This window comes from Ahaetulla prasina, chromosome 6 (assembly GCF_028640845.1).
Source record: "Ahaetulla prasina isolate Xishuangbanna chromosome 6, ASM2864084v1, whole genome shotgun sequence".
Taxonomy (NCBI): Eukaryota; Metazoa; Chordata; class Lepidosauria; order Squamata; family Colubridae; genus Ahaetulla; species Ahaetulla prasina.
The window spans coordinates 33,755,079-33,774,830 of NC_080544.1; the positions used below are offsets into that span (position 1 = coordinate 33,755,079).

The 19,752-nt window shown below is 37.2% G+C and overlaps 1 protein-coding gene across 1 annotated transcript in view; it reads right to left on the reverse strand.

The window, feature by feature from the left end:
• Positions 1-19,752, reverse strand: part of PLCE1 (phospholipase C epsilon 1) — a 156,226-nt gene that overhangs the window by 31,301 nt on the left and 105,173 nt on the right. Inside the window, exons 11-24 of the mRNA XM_058189459.1 lie at positions 18,590-18,772; positions 17,053-17,170; positions 14,600-14,762; positions 13,755-13,877; positions 13,530-13,666; positions 12,355-12,593; positions 10,347-10,408; positions 10,102-10,267; positions 8,230-8,337; positions 7,657-7,773; positions 6,402-6,560; positions 3,916-4,045; positions 2,122-2,163; positions 913-1,037 (exon numbers count right to left, since the gene is read on the reverse strand). Coding sequence (XP_058045442.1) covers positions 913-1,037; positions 2,122-2,163; positions 3,916-4,045; positions 6,402-6,560; positions 7,657-7,773; positions 8,230-8,337; positions 10,102-10,267; positions 10,347-10,408; positions 12,355-12,593; positions 13,530-13,666; positions 13,755-13,877; positions 14,600-14,762; positions 17,053-17,170; positions 18,590-18,772 — 1,872 coding nt within the window. The remainder of the gene's footprint in view (positions 1-912; positions 1,038-2,121; positions 2,164-3,915; positions 4,046-6,401; positions 6,561-7,656; positions 7,774-8,229; positions 8,338-10,101; positions 10,268-10,346; positions 10,409-12,354; positions 12,594-13,529; positions 13,667-13,754; positions 13,878-14,599; positions 14,763-17,052; positions 17,171-18,589; positions 18,773-19,752) is intronic.

A 19,752-nucleotide genomic window follows, 5' to 3' on the forward strand; every position in this document is an offset into this window, starting at 1 on the left:
TTACATTTCACACTCACATATATATATTATATAATGTGTACACATGTACATACATATATTATATACTGTATACACATATTCACATACACACACTCATATTAAAAATAAAAACTGAGAATCTGAAAAGGCAAGGTAAAAAGATTACACGGGTATAGAAGAGTATAAAAAGTTAACATATGGCAGACCATATCTATCAAATTACAAAGCACCCTAATGTGACAACTAGGTGCACACCAGATGTAGTTTATTAAATTGATACCCAAGTAAGAGACAGAAGTCATCACTCACCCACCCCAAATTTTGAGTGCTGCTGCAACCCACTTTTGAGTTCAATTGATCAAAAGTGATTTAGCTAAACTTAATACAACTAATTTGGGTTAAAGATCAACCAGCAGCAACAAAAGCCTGAGAATCAGCATCTTAAACAGATCAAAAGTGCAAGTTTATACATAACATCTTAGAACCTTGGAATTCTAAAATCGGACATTTGAAGTTTATGTCTAGAATCAATGGTTATCATTTTACATCCTGAAACATCCTTTATTAGGGGCAACTAGAAATAATGGCAGGTCAAAATATTTAAATTTCCTTCTGAATGAGACAAACCGAGAAAAACACATCACAAATAAAAAGAGGACTTCATATATTATGATGAAGATATTACAACTAGCCATTTTTTCTATGTTTTATTTTAACCACCTTTATCGTTGTGTTGAAAATTTAAGAATATAAATAACCATATTATCGAAGTCACAGTTATTTGCTAATCACAAAAGTTATAATATATTGACATCTTTAAAAAGCTTTTTTTAAAAAGTAGTTTCTTAATAAATTTCTGCTCCCATGATTGTTAAGTGAACCTAAGCCTCTTTTAGGATAGATATAAGTTTGGAGGAAAAAACTAAATACTACCTTTCCTTTAGCGTTGCACACAGTGCTATCAGTCTTTTTAATTCTCTTGGCGCTTTCTTCACCAAATTCAAACTGAAGTTTATCAATGGTTAATTTATTCTCAGGTCGGTCTTCCAAAATGTTATCTGGAAAGCAAGTAATATCTGATTGAAGTTTCTGAAAGGGAATTTTTTTATTTCAAGTGAATGTTATGGGATATTATCTGAATGGAGATTAACCAGCCAAATAATGTTTAGTTCCCTACTACTATTCTGTGAGTCAGAATAATCTCCTATTCTAACCGAGTTCAGCAACAAACATTTCCTTAAAGAAAGAAAGCAGATTTTTCCAGTTATGCATCTGTGCATTACAGGTAGTCCTCAACTTATGGCCACAATTGGGCCCAAAATATCTGTGGTTAAATTAGACATTTGTTAAATGAGTTTTGTCCCATTTTTACAATCTTTCTTGCCACAGTTGTTAAATGTTGTTGTTGTTAAGTTAGTAACATGGTTGTTAAGTGAACCTGGCTTCCCCATTAACTTTGATTGTCAGGCGGTTGCAAAAGGGGATCACATGACCTTGGGACACAGCAATGGTCATGAGTATGAACCAGTTGCCAAGCCTCTGAATTTTGAAGGTACATGATCAGGGGGAAGGTTGGGGCTTATATAGCATTTGCAGGAGTTGTGAATGTGAAAGTCACTGTTTTCAGTGCCGTTGTAACTTTGAACAGTCACTAAGTGAACTATAGTAAGTTCAGGACTACCTGTAATATGTTATAAATTATTACAAATTACTGTGTATGGGCAAAAGCAATCTGATGCAATTTTCCAAAAACTTACATGTTTTAAATACTTGTTGCACAGCACTCTTGTTGCACATACTCAAGCAGGCGTGTGACAAGGAACTGAGGTGCCTATTAACATTCATTCATTCATTCATTCATTCATTCATTCATTCATTCACTTACTCAAATAGCAAACTATATTGCATACTTTAAACCATATAGGTGCCCAAAAGCCTCTTTCACTCTCAACATGTATGAATAAGAAAAGTGCAGTATCTGCAAATACTATAAGCTCCAAAGCAGGAAAAGAAAATTAAGGAAATATACAGTTGAATTTAACTAATCAGTGAAAAAATGCATTCAAAGCACACATTCTAAATTGCTCAGAAATGCAATGATGTCATTCATGCAGTTAAAATGTTTGATCGAGGGGTTTTTACCTTCCTGGCTGTTAGCAGCAGGGGAAGCATTAAGGACATCAGCTATGAAAACAGTCAGAAAAGAAATAAAAGTAAAAGGAATTGAAAGATAAATGAACATAACATTCAGACTAGGTAGAATTATCATGTTAACGCAAACATTTAAAGAACTGCTTCAAGGAAACCTCAGTAGAAATATTTTATAAAAGGGAACACAAAGGCAAGCAATTGGCCTTTGTATCCAAAGTTGTTGGAAAATCAGAGAAGAACGGACTTCTTAGTATGAGTATTTAGCAAAGATGGGAATCAGGTAAGAGACAGTCTTATAACACACTTTTATGACAATGACTAGATGCAATGGAGCTTATTTCGTAAAAATGCATAGAGATTGTGATGTTAACTTATCAGGCAGGTAATTTCATCATATTAGCTACAGAAGAGTCTACACCGGGGATGAATCAGCAAATTCTTTACATCATGCAAGAAAATAACCAACAGCATATTAATATTTGCTTCTGTAACTCATTAGTTATGTTGTATATTGTGCATTCTAATTTAACTTTTTTAATTATATTCAACTGCTCAATCAGCTCTCAATGAGGTGTAAGATAGGCAGTAAGTTATCTAAGCACTGAGCTGCTTTGCATAGCAGAACACTGAAATTAGAAATGATTGATCATTTTGTTTTAATCATAGGACACCTTCTGAGATATTTGTTCACTGCCTTGTCATTATCATTTAAATTTATTTTATTTTATTTATTTGATTTTTATACCGCCCTTCTCCCGAAGGACTCATTAAAATTAAAGCCTTCAATGTAATATACGCAAAGGTCTGAAAACGTTAAACTGAAGAGCTTTCAATACTAAAGGTTTATTTAACTAAGATTTAACTAAGATTTAGATGAACTCTAGACAGACTGACATTTCATACCATTATTTTCCCAGTACTTTACACAAAGTGGTTTCTATTACCAGAAGCGAATATTAGGAAATGCTTTAAATCAGGGGTCTCCAATCTTGGCAACTTAAGACCTGTGGACTCCAACTCCCAGAATTCCTCAGCCAGCAAAGCTGAGTTGGAATCCACAAGTCTTCAAGTTGCCAAGGTTGGAGATCCCTGATTTAAATCACTCTACCTTAACCAGCAAACTTCTAGGAATTACAGAAAACTTGACAGATTAATTTCAAAAAGATAACTTGGGTTAGTACTTAACTTGGAGAAAACTAGAAAAAAAGTCCATAATGTTGTCAAGAAAACAATAGAGCAGGGATGTCAAACTCGATTTCATTGAGGGCCGCAACACTGTTGTGTTTGACCTCGGGGGCTGAGTGAGTGTGGCTGAGGTAGGCATGGCCAGCTTGATGTCCTACAGCCCGCTGCCAGCTAAAATGGAGCCCAGGAGGGCCGCATGCGTTTTCACTTGGCAGAGGGCTGGAGGAGGCCATCGCAGCAAAAAAATGGAGCTTGAGAGGTATCCATGAAGTCACCAATTCAGCTTTATTTAAAGATTTGCATTCACTGTATCAGAACATACCAGTCCTGTGGTGGTGGTGGTCTGAAGAGATTCTGTGAATTATGGTCAGCCAGATAGATGTTCAGACTAGCTTTGGCATTTTTTGTCCACCTACCAAGTCCTTTCCAAGAACCTGGATTACTACTACTACTAATACTATTATTGATTGTACTGTATTTTGACATAGGTATATTTTATTTATTCCTTGACCCAGGAATTTCAAGAATAGCTATGACCAAAACTTTGAACCTGTCATAAATCTGAAAAATGCAACATTACATGCAAGTGTGTTCATTTACCATCAGACAAGGACTCATAGTCATAATCGTATTCATCTTCTTCATCTTCCTCTTCTTCATTAGCAGTGGAAAGATTTCCAGCGTGGTTACCATTGGTTGCCTGAGCCTGCATGTATGCCAGCTGATGAGCCTGCAGCATCAAATAAGATTTTTAAAGTGTGACAGGATACACAGTTAGAAAATAGCAACAGGTCCTCTATCTTCATCCTCCACCACCTAGTTATATGCAATCTTTTTTTATATTCCCATTTATCCATGGAAATCCACACCACCTCGCACTTCCTACTGCATTACTCTTTCCACTGAACTATCAATAAGGTCTTAGTAGACATATAAGCCTCCGTACACTTGGAATAACACTTACATTTATTTAACAGAGGAGGTCAGCTGCACAAATATTGGTTCCGTGGTGGTGCAGTGGTTAGAATGCAGTATTGCAGGCTAACTTTGCCCACTGCCAATAGTTTGATCTTCACCATTCAGGGTTGACTCAGCCTTCCATCCTTCTGAGGTTGGTAAAATGAGGACCCAAATTGTGGGAGAAAATATGCTGACTCTCTGTAAACCACTTAGAGAGGGCTGTAAAGCACTATGAAACTGTATATAAGTCTAAGTGCTATTGCTATTGCTATTGCATGCGTAGACTAGCTGCCTCTAATGACATGAATGTAAGCCATTTATATAGCTTGAATCTTTTACTGCAGCAGTAAACACATCTTTTTTGTCATTAAAGAAACGCTTGTTGTGACCCAGGCCCAAGTAGGAAATAATAAACTTAGTCCGTGGAAAAACAAACAAATTTTATTCGAACAGCTGGGAATTGCTTCATTCCCAGCATCGTTCAACTCAAAGTAAAACAAGTGCCTCCCAACACAAATCCCTCAGTTATCTCACAAATCTTGGTCCAATTAGGCAAACTGCCAAAGGCCCTTCCTGGCAAATGTCCAGAAGCCACAAAAACAAAGACGTAGACAAAGCAGAAGACGAAGACGAAGCAGAAGATGCAGCTACAACTTTGTTTTCTGGCAAAGCTGAAATGCCGGTGCTGGTCTGTTTTAAGCCTTATGGGAGGAGCTAATTGTCTCTTGGCCCTACTCCCGAGTTGTCCTCTCTGCTTGAGCTGCTCTTGCCTTCTGGCAGCTCTTCTCATGCGTGCATTAGGAACAGGCTCCTCCTCTTCCTCTGCCTCACTACTATCAGTCTCTGGAGGCTCTGGAGTCCGCACCTCACTTCCTAATGGCCCTGACCTTACCTCAGCCTCATCACTGTCTGACTCCGTTGCCAGCTCTGTAGGCTGCTTACAGACCACAACAACACTAGAACAAAATATTCCATGCCAAGATGTGGTATTTATATATATAAAAACCTCCCATTGGGCATCTATGTATTCCAGTCTTCATGCAAAATAATCTTCATTACATAAGATACACATTTGCACTGATCACTGGCTATATTTTAAGCACATGTGGTTTGAAATACTTTTCATCCACTATAACTTAAAGGAGTGAGGGAGTTTTGTTTTTGTTTTCAAAGAACATTTTACTAAGTTATAAAGCTCAGATCTGTAGCTCATCTTGATGAAGGTATCTTTTCTTTTATGTACACTGAGAGCATACGCATCAAGACAAATTCCTTGTGTGTCCAATCACACTTGGCCAATAAAAAATTCTATTCTATTCTATTCTATTCTTTTCTGTTCTTTTCTGTTCTGTTCTATTCTATTCTTTAAACCATTTTCATACATCGTGGCTTTAAGATATCTTCTTTGGAACTGATGTTAAAATTAATCACAGTTTTGTTAAGTTTAGATATGTCAAATTGTGGCTGCTCAGTGGAAAAGCTTTTAAAATCTTCCTCTTGGCTACACCAGACAAGGAAGGGAGTCTACCTTTTCATAAGCTTATTTGCAGAGGCTTGCTAACTGTTACGGTTTTCTCAATTCTGGTTTATATGTATTTGTTCTTAAAGCTTAGTCTTTTACAGCCAGAATTAGCCACTCTGTCTCTTTCTTCAATCTTCCTGCTCTTATCCATTGCCAGGTCTTGTTGTTATCTGCTTTGCCTGTTATTTTATTTATGTACTGGCCACGTAATATTTTGTCTTGCGATGTCTCTTTTCTATTCTTCATTTGGTCTTTATTGCAGAACATTTGGTCTCTTCGGTACTCAGTAAACCTTCATGGTGTACTAGCTTCAAAACAACTTCTTCACTGCCTTTCAGATATTCTTCCAATTTTTTTTTTCTTCTTCGAATTATTATTATAGCTGGTCCACAGTCAGCCAGATGTTTAGACTGGGTTTTCCACCTATCATGTCCTTCTCAAGGAACTGGAATAGTAGAAATTGTTGTTTGATGGTGTTAAAGGTAGAGTTGCAAGAAGTTAGTGGCTCCAAATAAAACTGCCTTTTATTCTTTAAATTCAAATTTTATTCTTAAAACATTGCAGTGGCCCAAAGTGGAGTGTCTGTGGTTAATTTAAATCTTACCTTTTGCTTTAATATATCCACTGGAGTTTGATGTGCTTTGAGCTTCTTATTTTTAAGCAGAATTTTTCTTCTTAATTGATGGGGAGAAGGTAGCAATGGGTCATCAGAAAAGTCACTTTCAAATAAAAATTTAGTTACCAGTTTATCCCCAAATGTATTCTGGAATATCAACATAATAAAATATATTAGTTATGAATGATGTTGTTAATCCCCCTTCAGACAATCCAATTTTGATTTTAATAAACCAGGTTACATACAAGCTTTATATACCTGCATTTAGCTCCTTTTTTTTTTGCTTGAGTATTTATTTACTATTAAATTTATTTGCTACCCTTATCATATTCAATGACTCATGGCTATAAAGTTAGGATTCTGCAGTTAATAATAACATGCTATGATTATTTCTATACAGTTTGTTATGAAAATAGATATGCTCTGAATAGCATACAGCATTAATATAGTAAGATTAAAAATACAAATCAATTCATCCAATTATAATCAATTGAACTGATTGAGACAGAATATGTAGTTTATGGCTTCCTGAAAATGCAGTAAGGATGGTTTTGTTTTTGTCAAAACCATAAAAATTATTATTATTATTATTATTATTATTAGCTTCCTAGCAAGCAAAGAAGCCAAAAGGAATAGGTAAAAATTTCTCCTTTTCAGTTGTGCCTGACCCTAGATAGAGGGCGGTGCTCATATCTGTTTCTTAGCCGAGGGAGCCAGCATTGTCTGAAGACATTTCCGTGGTCATGTGGCCAGCATGACTATACACTGAGTGCACAGAACACTATTACCTTCCCACTGAGGTGGTATCTATTTATCTACTTGCATTTGCATGTTTTCGAACTGCTAAGTAGGCAGTAGATGGAGCAAGTAACGGGAACTCACCCCATCACACATGCTCAGGTCTTAAACTTTCCAGCTGACAAGCTCAAGTGTCTTTAACCACAGAGCCATGGCGACATTTAAAGCTATGTTTTAAAAGTTAATTTCAAATCTTCTCTTATCGGGAAGCTATTATTCATAGTGTCCTTGTTAGGATACATTTAAAAAAATAATTAACTTCAATTTCTAACTTAAGAGAAACAGAGTAGGAGAAAAGGAATTATACATATGTATTAATGATTATGTTAATAGTAAAAGGCGAAAGATTTATACGATCTGAAGAGAAACCAGAGCATGTATTAATGATTACATTAATAGCTTGGCTTGTTAAATCTGATGTGAATATAATAGTCTTGTAACCCACCTTGAAAATGTCAGCCATCTTTCGTTGCTGTGGCAAAGAACAATGGTTCTCAATAGATATGATGACTGGCATATCTGAAGTGATGAAAGCATTGCGATCAATAGCTTCAACTACTTCCTGTAATAATAAAAAAAAAACAATCAGAATTATAGCATTCCCCGATCACAGTTAACAAGCACAATACTTTGTCCCACAAATTACTAAGGGAAGTCTTAGTATGTTGTCTCTAAACCAGGGGCGTCAAACTCGCGATCTGCGGGCCAGATGCATCACATGCTGGCCACACCCACACCCATTTTAGCAAAGGGAAAAAAATCACGATACGTCATGTGATGACAACGTGACAATGCATGTTTGACACCCCTGCTCTAAACCAAAAGAGGAACGCAAATTTTAGGGAAACTTAAATGAGTTTGAAAGTCTTCTGATTAAGGCGCAGTCATAATCACAATTTCAATGTTTTTGATCTCATATGCCTGAAGAAGCTTAGTATAGTCATTTGCCTAGTCAACAATATACTCTTCTGTCAAATTAACTTATATTCTGGAAGATACTATTATAAATTGCATATACCTTAAAAGCTATTTTGGTAGTGAGTGTATGTCCGTGATAAATTACAGGCATGCCATCATCACCATCCCAGCAGTCTAATTCCACACTCCGACAACCTTGTAATAAAATCTGTAATACAGAAAAGCACGATAATGTATTGATCCTATAAAGAGTGTTAGCAACTCGAAGATGTTGCTTCAACTCCCAGAATTCCCCAAAGAGCATGCTTGTGTTTTCTGAACAAAAGAAGCTGTTAAAAGTACAACAAGGAGATGGTTATTCCTTTTTAAAAATTTATGCAGGATTTATTTTACTATAATATTCAAAACTTTCCCATTACAGATCCTGGTTTGCACACAAACAAAATGTAAAGCAGATACAGACTTTTATGAGCTTCTTCTATTTTAGAAACAAATTCACATATTATAGATTTTAAGTACATCTGGAAAAATAAATGTAGAAATTAACTTTGGTTTGGGATGCATGGATCTTCTTTTGGCATGCACGTCAAGAAAGTTTCCAAATGAAATTTTATTGGGCTCTTTTTATGCAAATTGGACTGAGGATCTAGCTGATTCCCCAGAACTAATTCTATCTTTTATTTTAGGACAAAAATCCATTAATGGGAGAGAGAGAAAGGAAGAGAAAGATAGAATCATTGTGCAATGCCATTTGATTGGCAATTCTAAAAACTGCTATGGCTAATCCTCAATTTATGATCATAACTGAGCCTGATCATAAATTATTATATAAATTATTATTATATAAATGAGGACCCAGATTGTTGGGGGGGCAATAAGTTGACTTTGTAAAAAATATACAAATAGAATGAGACTATTGCCTTATACACTGTAAGCCGCCCTGAGTCTTTGGAGAAGGGTGGGATATAAATGTTTAAAAGAAAAAAAAAATTAAGCAAGTTACAATCTGTCACATATCTAATTTTACAAGCTTTTTTGCAGTGGTCATTAAGCGAACACTGTGGTCATTAAACATCACAATGTTTAAGAGAATATTGTAGTCTTTAAGTGAACCCTGGGGTTGTTAGTACATTTTCTCCAATTGGATTTTTTTTTTTGCTGGAAACTGGAAATAAATCCTGGAAATCAGTAAAACTTGCTGAAAATTGCAGTCATGTGACCAGAGGACACGGCAAACGGCTGTAAATGTGAAGTGATTGCCAAATGCCCAAAATACAACCCCATGACCATGGGGGAGATGTGGCACTCCAGAACTTCAAAAACAGATCATAAGTAGATCTGTCATAACTTTGAATAGTCACTAAGCGACCAGTCATTCAGCAAGGACTACCTATACTCTGAAGTATCTATTGCAGCTAAACCAGGAAGCATTTTATTCAATGCTAGCAAAGTGTTTATTAATAGCTACACAGAATAAGTGAGATGGTTCTGGAGTTCTTTTAAATTTCATGGACCTTCAACATGCACCTAAATCAAGCTGAATCTCTGGAAAGTGTGTCTAAAATATTATATAATATTCTTAGAAGCTGCATTCTCTCGAGTAATAATTTTGCTACAAACTCATCATCTTTTCAGCACAACTTACATTATTCTGAATGGTGCCTTGACATCTAAATGAAACAACATATTAGCTCAGTCTTTCCTGTGGGAAAGTCTAATTTTAGCAGTTTAGATCAGACTGGCTAGTGTCTAAATTCTATGACTCTCAAATGAAAACTCAGAACAAAGCATAAATATATAAATATAAAAAAAGCATCGGAGCACAACTGTGCATACAAACTGCTTTCCCACACATCTTATTTTCCTATGTTTTACAAGTCACGACTAGGAACATGTGAAAGGTCAAGCTTCTTTGACTTAATAAACAAATACTTTTTGAAAAAAAAGGAGACAGCAGATTGACTTTGTATACCTGGCTGTAAAGTTCTACTGAAGATTCTCCTTTAAGCTGATGTCCCGTGAGATATGTATTGTGTGAAGATTCAATGTAATAATATGACAATGGAAACTGCAAATCTTCTATGTTCTCTTGAGATTCATTATTCATGCAGGCAAAATTATCTTTATCCATCAGAAACCTAAGATATAGATTTTTAAGATTTATAACAGTTGCATAAAGCATCTGGACTGTATGTTGGAATATCCAAAGATAATTACCGTGTGAATCCTTCAAATGACATTAATCCCTGCTGACACATACTGATGCTTGGTTCAAACTTCTATAATGGTAGAATGAGAAATGGTGAAAATTAATAGATGTAACAATCATTCATTTTGATTCAGTTTTTACATATAAATAAATGCAATACACAATTGACACAGCTAATTAGATGTGGCTAGGTGGCTCAGTGGCTAAGACGCTGAGCTTGTCGATCAGAAAGGTCGGCAATTCGGCGGTTCGAATCCCTAGTATAGGTCTCCTGCGTGAGAAGGAGGTTGGACTAGATGACCTCCAAGTTCCCTTCCAAATCTGTTACTGTTATAAATAGGTTTTTCAAATTAAGCTGTATATTAGCATGGCATCTAAAAAGGAAAGGCAGCACTGGACATAAACATCAAGTGGAAAAGCAGAGACTAGAAGAGAATAATACAACTCTTATTTGTCCATTTCCAACCATGCAGAGATCAATATTTCCCTTCCCACAAAATTCATCTTAGCCATGTCTGGCCTTCAAACCTAGCCAGAAGAAAACTGGTGGAGGGGAAGGTGCTGGAGGATGAAAACATTAAACAAGGAATCAGTATTACATTTTTGTACATCACTACTTTTAGTCCCCTGTATGTTCTATGTTAGGGGACGTGGTGGCTCAGTGGCTAAGATGCTGAGCTTGTCAGTTCGGCGGTTCGAATCCCTAGTATAGGTCTCCTGCGTGAGAAGGGGGTTGGACTAGATGACCTCCAAGGTCCCTTCCAACTCTGTTACTGTTATAAATAGGTTTTTCAAATTAAGCTGTATATTAGCATGGCATCTAAAAAGGAAAGGCAGCACTGGACATAAACATCAAGTGGAAAAGCAGAGACTAGAAGAGAATAATACAACTCTTATTTGTCCATTTCCAACCATGCAGAGATCAATATTTCCCTTCCCACAAAATTCATCTTAGCCATGTCTGGCCTTCAAACCTAGCCAGAAGAAAACTGGTGGAGGGGAAGGTGCTGGAGGATGAAAACATTAAACAAGGAATCAGTATTACATTTTTGTACATCACTACTTTTAGTCCCCTGTATGTTCTATGTTAGGGGACGTGGTGGCTTAATGGCTAAGATGCTGAGCTTGTTGATCGAAAGGTGGGCAGTTCAGCGGTTCGAATCCCTAGTGCTGCATAATGGGGTAAGCTCCCGTTACTAGTCCCAGCTTCTGCCAACCTAGCAGTTCGAAAGCATGTAAAAAATGCAAGTAGAAAAATAGGGACCACCTTTGGTGGGAAGGTAACAGTGTTCCGTGCACCTTTGGCATTTAGTCATGCCAGCCACATGACCACGGAGATGTCTTCTGACAGCGCTGGCTCTTCAGCTTTGAAACGGAGATGAGCACCACCCCCTAGAGTCGGGAATGACTAGCATATATGTGCGAGGGGAACTTTTACCTTTATCTATATTCTATGTTAACCTACTTCCATGCCATCAAGTGATATGAACACTGGGGGTGGTATTAGATGCCTTCAAGGCAATTTTAACACTAGGTGACTAGGAGCGCAGTGGTTAGAATGCAGCATTGCAGGCTAATTCTGTTGACTGCCTGCAGTTCAATTCTCACTGGCTGAAGGTTGACTCAGCCTTCTATCCTTCCGAGGTCAGTAAAATGAGGACCCAGATTGTTGAGGGCAAACTGCTGTAAACTGCTTAGAGAGGGCTGTGAAGCACTATGAAGAGGTATATAAGTCTAAGTGCTATTGCGACATGGATGAGTTCTGGAAGGTTTATGGCCACGTTTTCAGAAATGGTTTGCCACTGCCTCACCATAATAATCATAATAATAATTCCACCATAATAATCAGTTAAATTATTAAAAACACCAAGTTTGGGTTAGAAAGTTGACATGTTAACTGACTTTTGTTTAGTCAAGCTTCATTTGCCATACACATAGAGACTTAGTAAGGAGGGCTTAAAAAGCAATGTGAAAAAAAATTAAACATATGCACTTTAAAAAGCCTGCATTACCTACCTGAATAACACTGAGGATTTCGTCATAAGTATAGTGCTCTCCTTGGCAATTGACTAAGAAATCATTCAGCTGCTGTATTCCCACACCAAATACTCCCAAAGATGTGCTCTCTACTCCGGTGCCATTAGTAACAATGCTTGCGGCAGCAATAGCAGCCGATATTTGTCGCTGGTTGTCTGACAATTGCTGCCTATTCTTAATGAACAAGCCCAAATCTGATATGTTCCTCGTTAATAAATCTGAAAGGTTAAAAGCACAATCAGAACATTCATAGAATAGTTAAGTCTTTTTTTCCTCCAAGTCTTTAAACAGTCAATAATATTTGGAGAATAGTTTGCTGAATCCATGATTTGAAGAAAATTACTAAGTCCATGATTTACATGATTTGGAAATATATTAGTAATATTGAAATGTTATAATGTGATTTACCTCTCAATGCATTGTACTATATATATTTTTATATATAAAAAAAGAAATATTTGGCCAACAAGAATACATTTTTATTACAGATAATCCTCACTGAACGACCACTTGTTCAGCAACTGCTCAAAGTTACAGTGGCACTGAGCAAGGGGAATTTATGATGAGTCCTCGCAATTGCAGCCACAGCAGTGTTCCCATGGTCATGATCACAAATCTAGGCACTTGGCAACCAGTTCACAGTTATGATGCTGCAACATCCCTGTGGTCACACGATTGTCATTTGCAACCTTCACTACCAGCTTCCACAAGCAAAGTCAATGGGGAAGCCAGCAGGAGGTCGTAAGTCATTCCAGTAAATTACTCTTGCTCCTGTCAATTTTTCTCTCGAGGAGCTCCCAACCAGCAGGGCAAGTGCACTCACACTCATCCTGCCTTCCATACTGCTTGCCAACCACGTAAAGAAAGGCTTCTCATGGCTGGGACTTCCAGCTTCCTGCCAGCTTCCCCAGTGTTTGTTGGAAGTAACCAGGAAGTTTCAAATCCTGGGCATGTAAGGCCCTCACATAACGATCCACAATCCTTGCTTAATGATGACAACAAGGCTGCCAGTTTTATTATCGCTAAGTGATGTGGTCACATGTCATTGCACATTACAACCACATCATTAAGCGAGGACTATCTGCATTGGAATTACAACTGTCACAGGCAACGCAGATGTAAAGCCAGTCTGCTATCACATTGTTCACTTTTACCTAAATCAGGCTGGAGGCCATTTGTATTTTCATCAATCTTCAGGGAAGTATACAGTGGAGCTGAATCAGGACTCAGACGATTGCACGGTATGGCATAGGTATCGAAAAGATCCTTGAGATCTTTGCGGCTTCGAACGCTGTAATATATGGAATATTTTTATTATGTATTTTTTTTCAGTTATGTAAACTGAATCTGCCTGTGTGGAAAAAAACAGTAGTTGTTACCTGAAAGACTTGAAGAGCTCTACAAATTCAACAAAACTCATATTGCTATCAGAAGCCATGCAGGTCTGGAAGCCTTTCAATCCTCCTTTACTTCTTCCATGCCAGCTACTACTGCTCCAGGTGCTAAAAAAATTGAATTGAGTATATTGGATTATAAGTTTATGTAAAAGCAGTTGTATAATTATTATAATATTGTAAAATGCAATAATATTGTACTCTAGACATATCATCTTTACAAAGCCAATTTTAATGACCTGATTAAAGAAGGAAACTATATTGATTTATTTAATCTTTAATACAGTGATATAATATAAAAAGTGACAATAAAGCTTATCTTATCTCATCTCATCCTCTTCTCTCCTCTCCCTTTATTTTAGAAGACTCAGCTTGGTGCACATAGACTACTCCATTTTTATTTTTTACTATATCTTATGTGGTAAGGTAGGCAATGATTTGTTCAAAGATGATCAAGTTATATGGCTGAATAGATAATTCAATCGAACAACTAAACTTGAAATGCTATAAAAATGACATCCTATTCTTAGAATGAAACCAGACAATTAGTTCCTTTACTTGTAGAACAGATTATATATTTTAATAGAAATCAATTCTAATGTTGTATAAAAGATATTTTTATGGCGAATTCCCATGATCCCCAAAATCTAAGTTTCTGTACACCCATGAATACAATTTTATTACAAGTGATAATTTAAGAAAGCTGCCAACAATCAGTTTCTCAGATAATAAAAGCCTTTTTTAAAAGCATGGATGATACACTTCAAAGAAAAAGCCAAACTTATACTCAACACTCATAACAGGCTAAAAAAAAACTGCTTTCTTCTTACCTTGGTGGGCTTTTTATTGATGGTAATATCACGGGAGAAGACTGTGGTCTTACAGGTGAAGAGACACCAGGCATTAAACTAGGTGGCTCTGAAGTAGTCAGTGACTGTGTTCTTCTTGAAGGCAGAGTATTTGCACCAGTAAAAGTAACCAAAAGAGTTGGATCTAACAATAAAAGTAATTTTATCAATGACTTTTATTTATGTATAAGTCCTACCTGACCCATGTCTGATGTCCAGTTTCTGAAACATTGTACAAAATTGCATGTTATACCAGTGGTGGGTTTCAAATTTTTTTACTACTGGTTCTATGGGCATGGCTTGGTAGCCGTGGTTTGGTGAGCGTGGCAGGGGAAGGATACTGTAAAATCTCCATTCCCACCCCACTCCAGGGGAAGGATATTGCAAAATCCCCATTTCCTTGATCAGCTGGGAATTGGGAGGCAGAGAATAGATGGGGCCGGGGCCAGTCAGAACTTTTACTACCGGTTCTCTGAACTACTCAAAATTTCCACTACCGGTTCTCCAGAACTGGTCAGAACCTGCTGAAACCCAGCTCTGTGTTATACGCATTGGTCAGACAAAAAGTGCTGAAAACAACTGTTCAAAATGCTTTAGGAAATACCGTATTTTTGGGAGTATAAGATGCACCAGAGTATAAGATGAACCTTAGTTTTTGGGGAGGAAAATAAGAAAAAAGGTGTGGTTTTTTTGCTTTTTTTTATGTCTCTGAAAGCCTCTGAAACAGCTTCAGGAAAAAAAGCCTCTGAAGCTCTGTTTGGGGGCTTTTTTTCTGAAGCTTCATTTTTGATGCTTTTTTCAGCCTCTGAAACCTCCGTTTGAGAAGCTGGACGGGGTTACATTCGGAGTATAAGCCCAGATTTTCACCCTCTTTTTTGGGGAAAAAAGATGCATCTGATACTCTGAAAAATACGGTATCTAGAACTTATATCACCAGTGTCCCACATTCTGTTTCCCATTTGGGAGTGTTTTACTTCTATTTAAAGAAAAAGAGAAATGTTCATCTTTCTAATATTCATTAGAGGAAATAATTTCATTCAGGCAAAGCAAAATAAAACCACTAGGTAGTAACTACTAAGCATAGAATTAAAACACTGACAACAATTATTTTTTGAATGTTTGGCTTAGAAATTTTTTTTGTCATTATGATAACAAATTGAACACAAATGGAATTTTGTCCCAAAGGTGCTTTTTCAAGAGGCAACTGGACTTTCTGTTTTTTCTTTGAAGATGTTTCACTTCTTATCCAAGAAGCTTCTTCAGCTCTGACCGGAAGGTGGAGAATGGAAGGATTTATATACCTTGCTGGTCATTTACACCCTTTTAGAGGGTCGTGGAAGCACTTGGAGATTTATCTGTGTCTTCAGGGTCACCGGAGTAGTACTCCTGCTTCCTGTATTCTACAATTTTTCTGGAAATCCATTGATACTCCTACACCATTCAAAGCGTGTTTATCCCAAATTGCATAGCTAAAAGTCTGTGGAGATTCTCAAGTCATCTAGGTCATGGTTGTCCCAAAGGTGCTTTTTCAGGAGGCAAATGGACTTTCTTTCTTTTTTTCTTTGAAAACGTTTCATGTCTCATCCAAGAAGCTTCTTCAACTCTGCTTCTTGGATGAGAAGCAAAACGTCTTCAAAGAAAAACCAGAAAGTCCAGTAGCCTCTTGAAAAAGCACTTTTGGGACAACCATGACCTGGATGACTGAGAATCTCCACAGGCAAATGGAATTTTGATTAACTGTCATTATATAGGAATCCTGAGAGAGATGAAATTAACTTTATAATGTATTTAATCACATAATGTTCCCAATGGGGAAGTTTTCTAAGCTTGTTTTCTTGAAGATGTTTCATTATCCATTATTATTAATCTGTACATGACTTAAGTTTGCATGTTTTCTCTCTTCTCGAGTCATCATTCTGGCTGCAGGTGGGAGATCATAAGCCTTTGATTGCATTTTTTATTCAACTATAGTAGACCTTAATAACCATATATTCCAATAAGCAATCAGCTTAGCCCACAGTTTGAAGCTGGTTTGTTTCTAACAAACTGTAATTAAAATTAAGCAGTTTGGATGAAATGATAAGCAGCAGTTGATTAAAATAATCATTTGAATTCTATATTATAGCCCACTTTTAGTGACCAATTCGCTGACTTTCCAAATCTGCAGCCATGACTAACTATAATTATGATTTTTTTTTACTTAGTCAGTTTTGGAATTCTTGGCTGAAGTTTTCTTAGTTGAAACTAACCAAAGTTAGATATTCAACACAATTTTTCACAGTGTTAATCTTGAAGGCTGTATATGTATGTCACATACAGCTGTTGATGATGTACTAGTCACCATCTTTTATCTTTTTATTTACTTAATTATAATGTCTTTGATTGCCGTGACATTGAGAGTTGAGTGTCATAAAGGTTTAAGAAATTATTTTTACCTGGTTCTTCTTGTTCATCAATATCCGGAGGGTCTGAACCACTTCTATTCCGATTTTCCTTCAGAGGTTTTGCTTTTCGACTTGCCATCTCATCATCAGTGCCATCTCCACTTTCACCCTTGAAACAGCAATTTTGTCAATAAACATCTTAGAAAACAGTACATATTTCAACCACTTTCTATTTTGTAAGTCACACAGCTCTATGAACAGCTAATCAAACCAGTCGGTGAACCAAAAGGCTATGAAAGTTGCATATGGAACAGAATGAATAATAATAATATTCATTGGCGTGTCGAGCTAGGCATTGTTAAAAATAAAATAACTTTGGAAAAGCGAACAATGATTTTAACTGGACTGCATGACTGAAGGAAGAATGATAATAAAACCTGATATACCCGTATATACTCGAGTATAAGCCGATCCGAATATAAGCCGAGGTACCTAATTTTACCACAAAAACTGGGAAAAACTATTGACTCGAGTATAAGCCGAGGGTGGGAAATGAGGCAGCTACTGGTCAATGTAAAAAATAAAGATAGAGCCAAGTAAAATAACATGAATATTTATTTGAACGAAAAACAATAAAAGTGCAAAAGGGGGTCCCCAAAAAGAATATGGTATCAAAAATACAGTATCTTTAAAAGTAACAGCAACCAAGCTAACGAGAGCTAAAATCCCTCAAAACTGGAGTTCTCCTCCTCATCATCTGTTTGTCCAAACAGAGCTTCAGCTACTTCAGCTTCTGTGATGTTATCCGATATACGTTGTCGTCATCACTGAGTTCACAGTCGTCATCATCACTGCTGTCACTCTCATACAATGCGCTGTCTTCACTGCCATCCATAGCATTACTAATGCCACATTTCTTGAAGGCACGTTGCACCATGTCCTCTGGAATATCTTCCCATGCATCACGAACCCACTGTGCTATTAGTTCTATGTCTGGCTTTCTCAGATTTCCAACTTTTGTCAGACGAGCTTGACCAGATGTCATCCATTCATGCCACATCCTTCGCACATGGTCCTTGAAAGGTTTATTTAAACTGACATCTAGGGGCTGCAATACAGATGTAAGCCCACCTGGAATAACGGCCAAAGTGACTTGAGATGACTTTGCCAATTTTTTTATGTCATCAGATGTGTGGGCTCTGAACATATCCCAAACTAACAGTGATCTTCTAGTCCAGTCCCCACTCCTCAAGCAAGAGATCCTATACTGTTTCAGACAAAGGATTGTCCAGTCTGTTCTTTAAAAACCCTCCAGGAATGAAGTGTCCAATAAGGTTCAAATTGCAAGTACCGGTAGTCCTCAATTTAAGACTGCAATTGAGCCCAAAACATTGTTTTGTTATTTTTCCCTAACTGTATGTATCCCCTGCCCCCATTTTACGCCAGGCTGCCATCAAATTGCATTGCTTCCAAAAAAATGAAATTTAAAGAACTAAGGTTTATTTATGGTAAAAATTCACCCTGAGGGGTGAAAACATAATATATCTCAAATAAACCATGTAATAATATTAACTAACAAGACTCCTACCCTCATAAGCACTTTTTTTTTCTTCTTCGCTGCACTGATTCCTAAAGTGTTGTTTCTTTGCACACCTGGCTTCTCTATGCTTTTTGTCAAAGTTCCCGAGCTTGCATTTCTTGTACTCCAGCGTCTCCCTCCAAATAACTCAACCGCTTGAGCCAAGGTTGGACCCTCGTATCGGCCATCCTCCTAATAAATATATTTAACTTTATTAAAATATACAATCTCACATAATTAAAGAGAAATAGTTCATATTCTTTTAATTGTGTGGAGACATATTAGATAAAAACACAGTGTAGGAATGGAAAATAGATGATTACAGAATTCAACAATGCAATAACAGGAATATATAAATGTATGTATGTATGTATGTGTGTGTGTGTGTATATATATATATATATATATATATATATATATATATGTATGTATATATGTATATATATATATATATGTATATATGTATATGTCTTTGGTTGTTCGGGTTTTCTCCGTGTAAAATTGGAAGTGTCTTGGCGACGTTTGAAGTCTCATTTGTCATCTTCAGGCTTCAGCTTCGTGCTTCTGGGAGCAATGTGTGATCGCAGCTGTTTCTTCCTTTTAACTGCTAGTGGGGTTTGAACTGATTGGGTGGGAGCTTGGCTGTGCTCTGATTGGATGGGAGGGGGGTTGTGCTCTGATTGGATGGGGGTGTGTCCTGTGTTGGTGGGGGCTTGGTTGTGCTCAGTTTAGTCTGTGTTGCAGGGGGATTTGAGCTGGTGAGCTGCATAGCTGTTGTTTGGCTTTGTGGTCATGCTACATCTTCATAGTGGGTGTCAGTCTGCTGCATGTATGGATTGGAGGGGTTTGAAATGGCTAATGTTGCAGCTGCGGTCTGGCTTCTGGTCCTTGGTCGTGCTTCATGATCAGTGTGGGTTTGGGTCTGCTTTCTGGGTGGATGTGCGGTGGTGACATCCTGTGTGGACCTCGTGAGTGTGGGTCTGGTGTCATTCCTCGCGTTAGGGACTCGTTTGTCAATAAGGGCGGGTTTCCAAATGGCTGGTAGGCGGGAGGTGTCATCTCGTTTGTTCATGCTGTGTGGGCGTTTTTCTATCTCAATGGCTTCTCTGATTATTCTGTTGTTAAAGTGTTCAGTTTTGGCGATAGTTCTTTATTAAAGTTTAACTTTATTA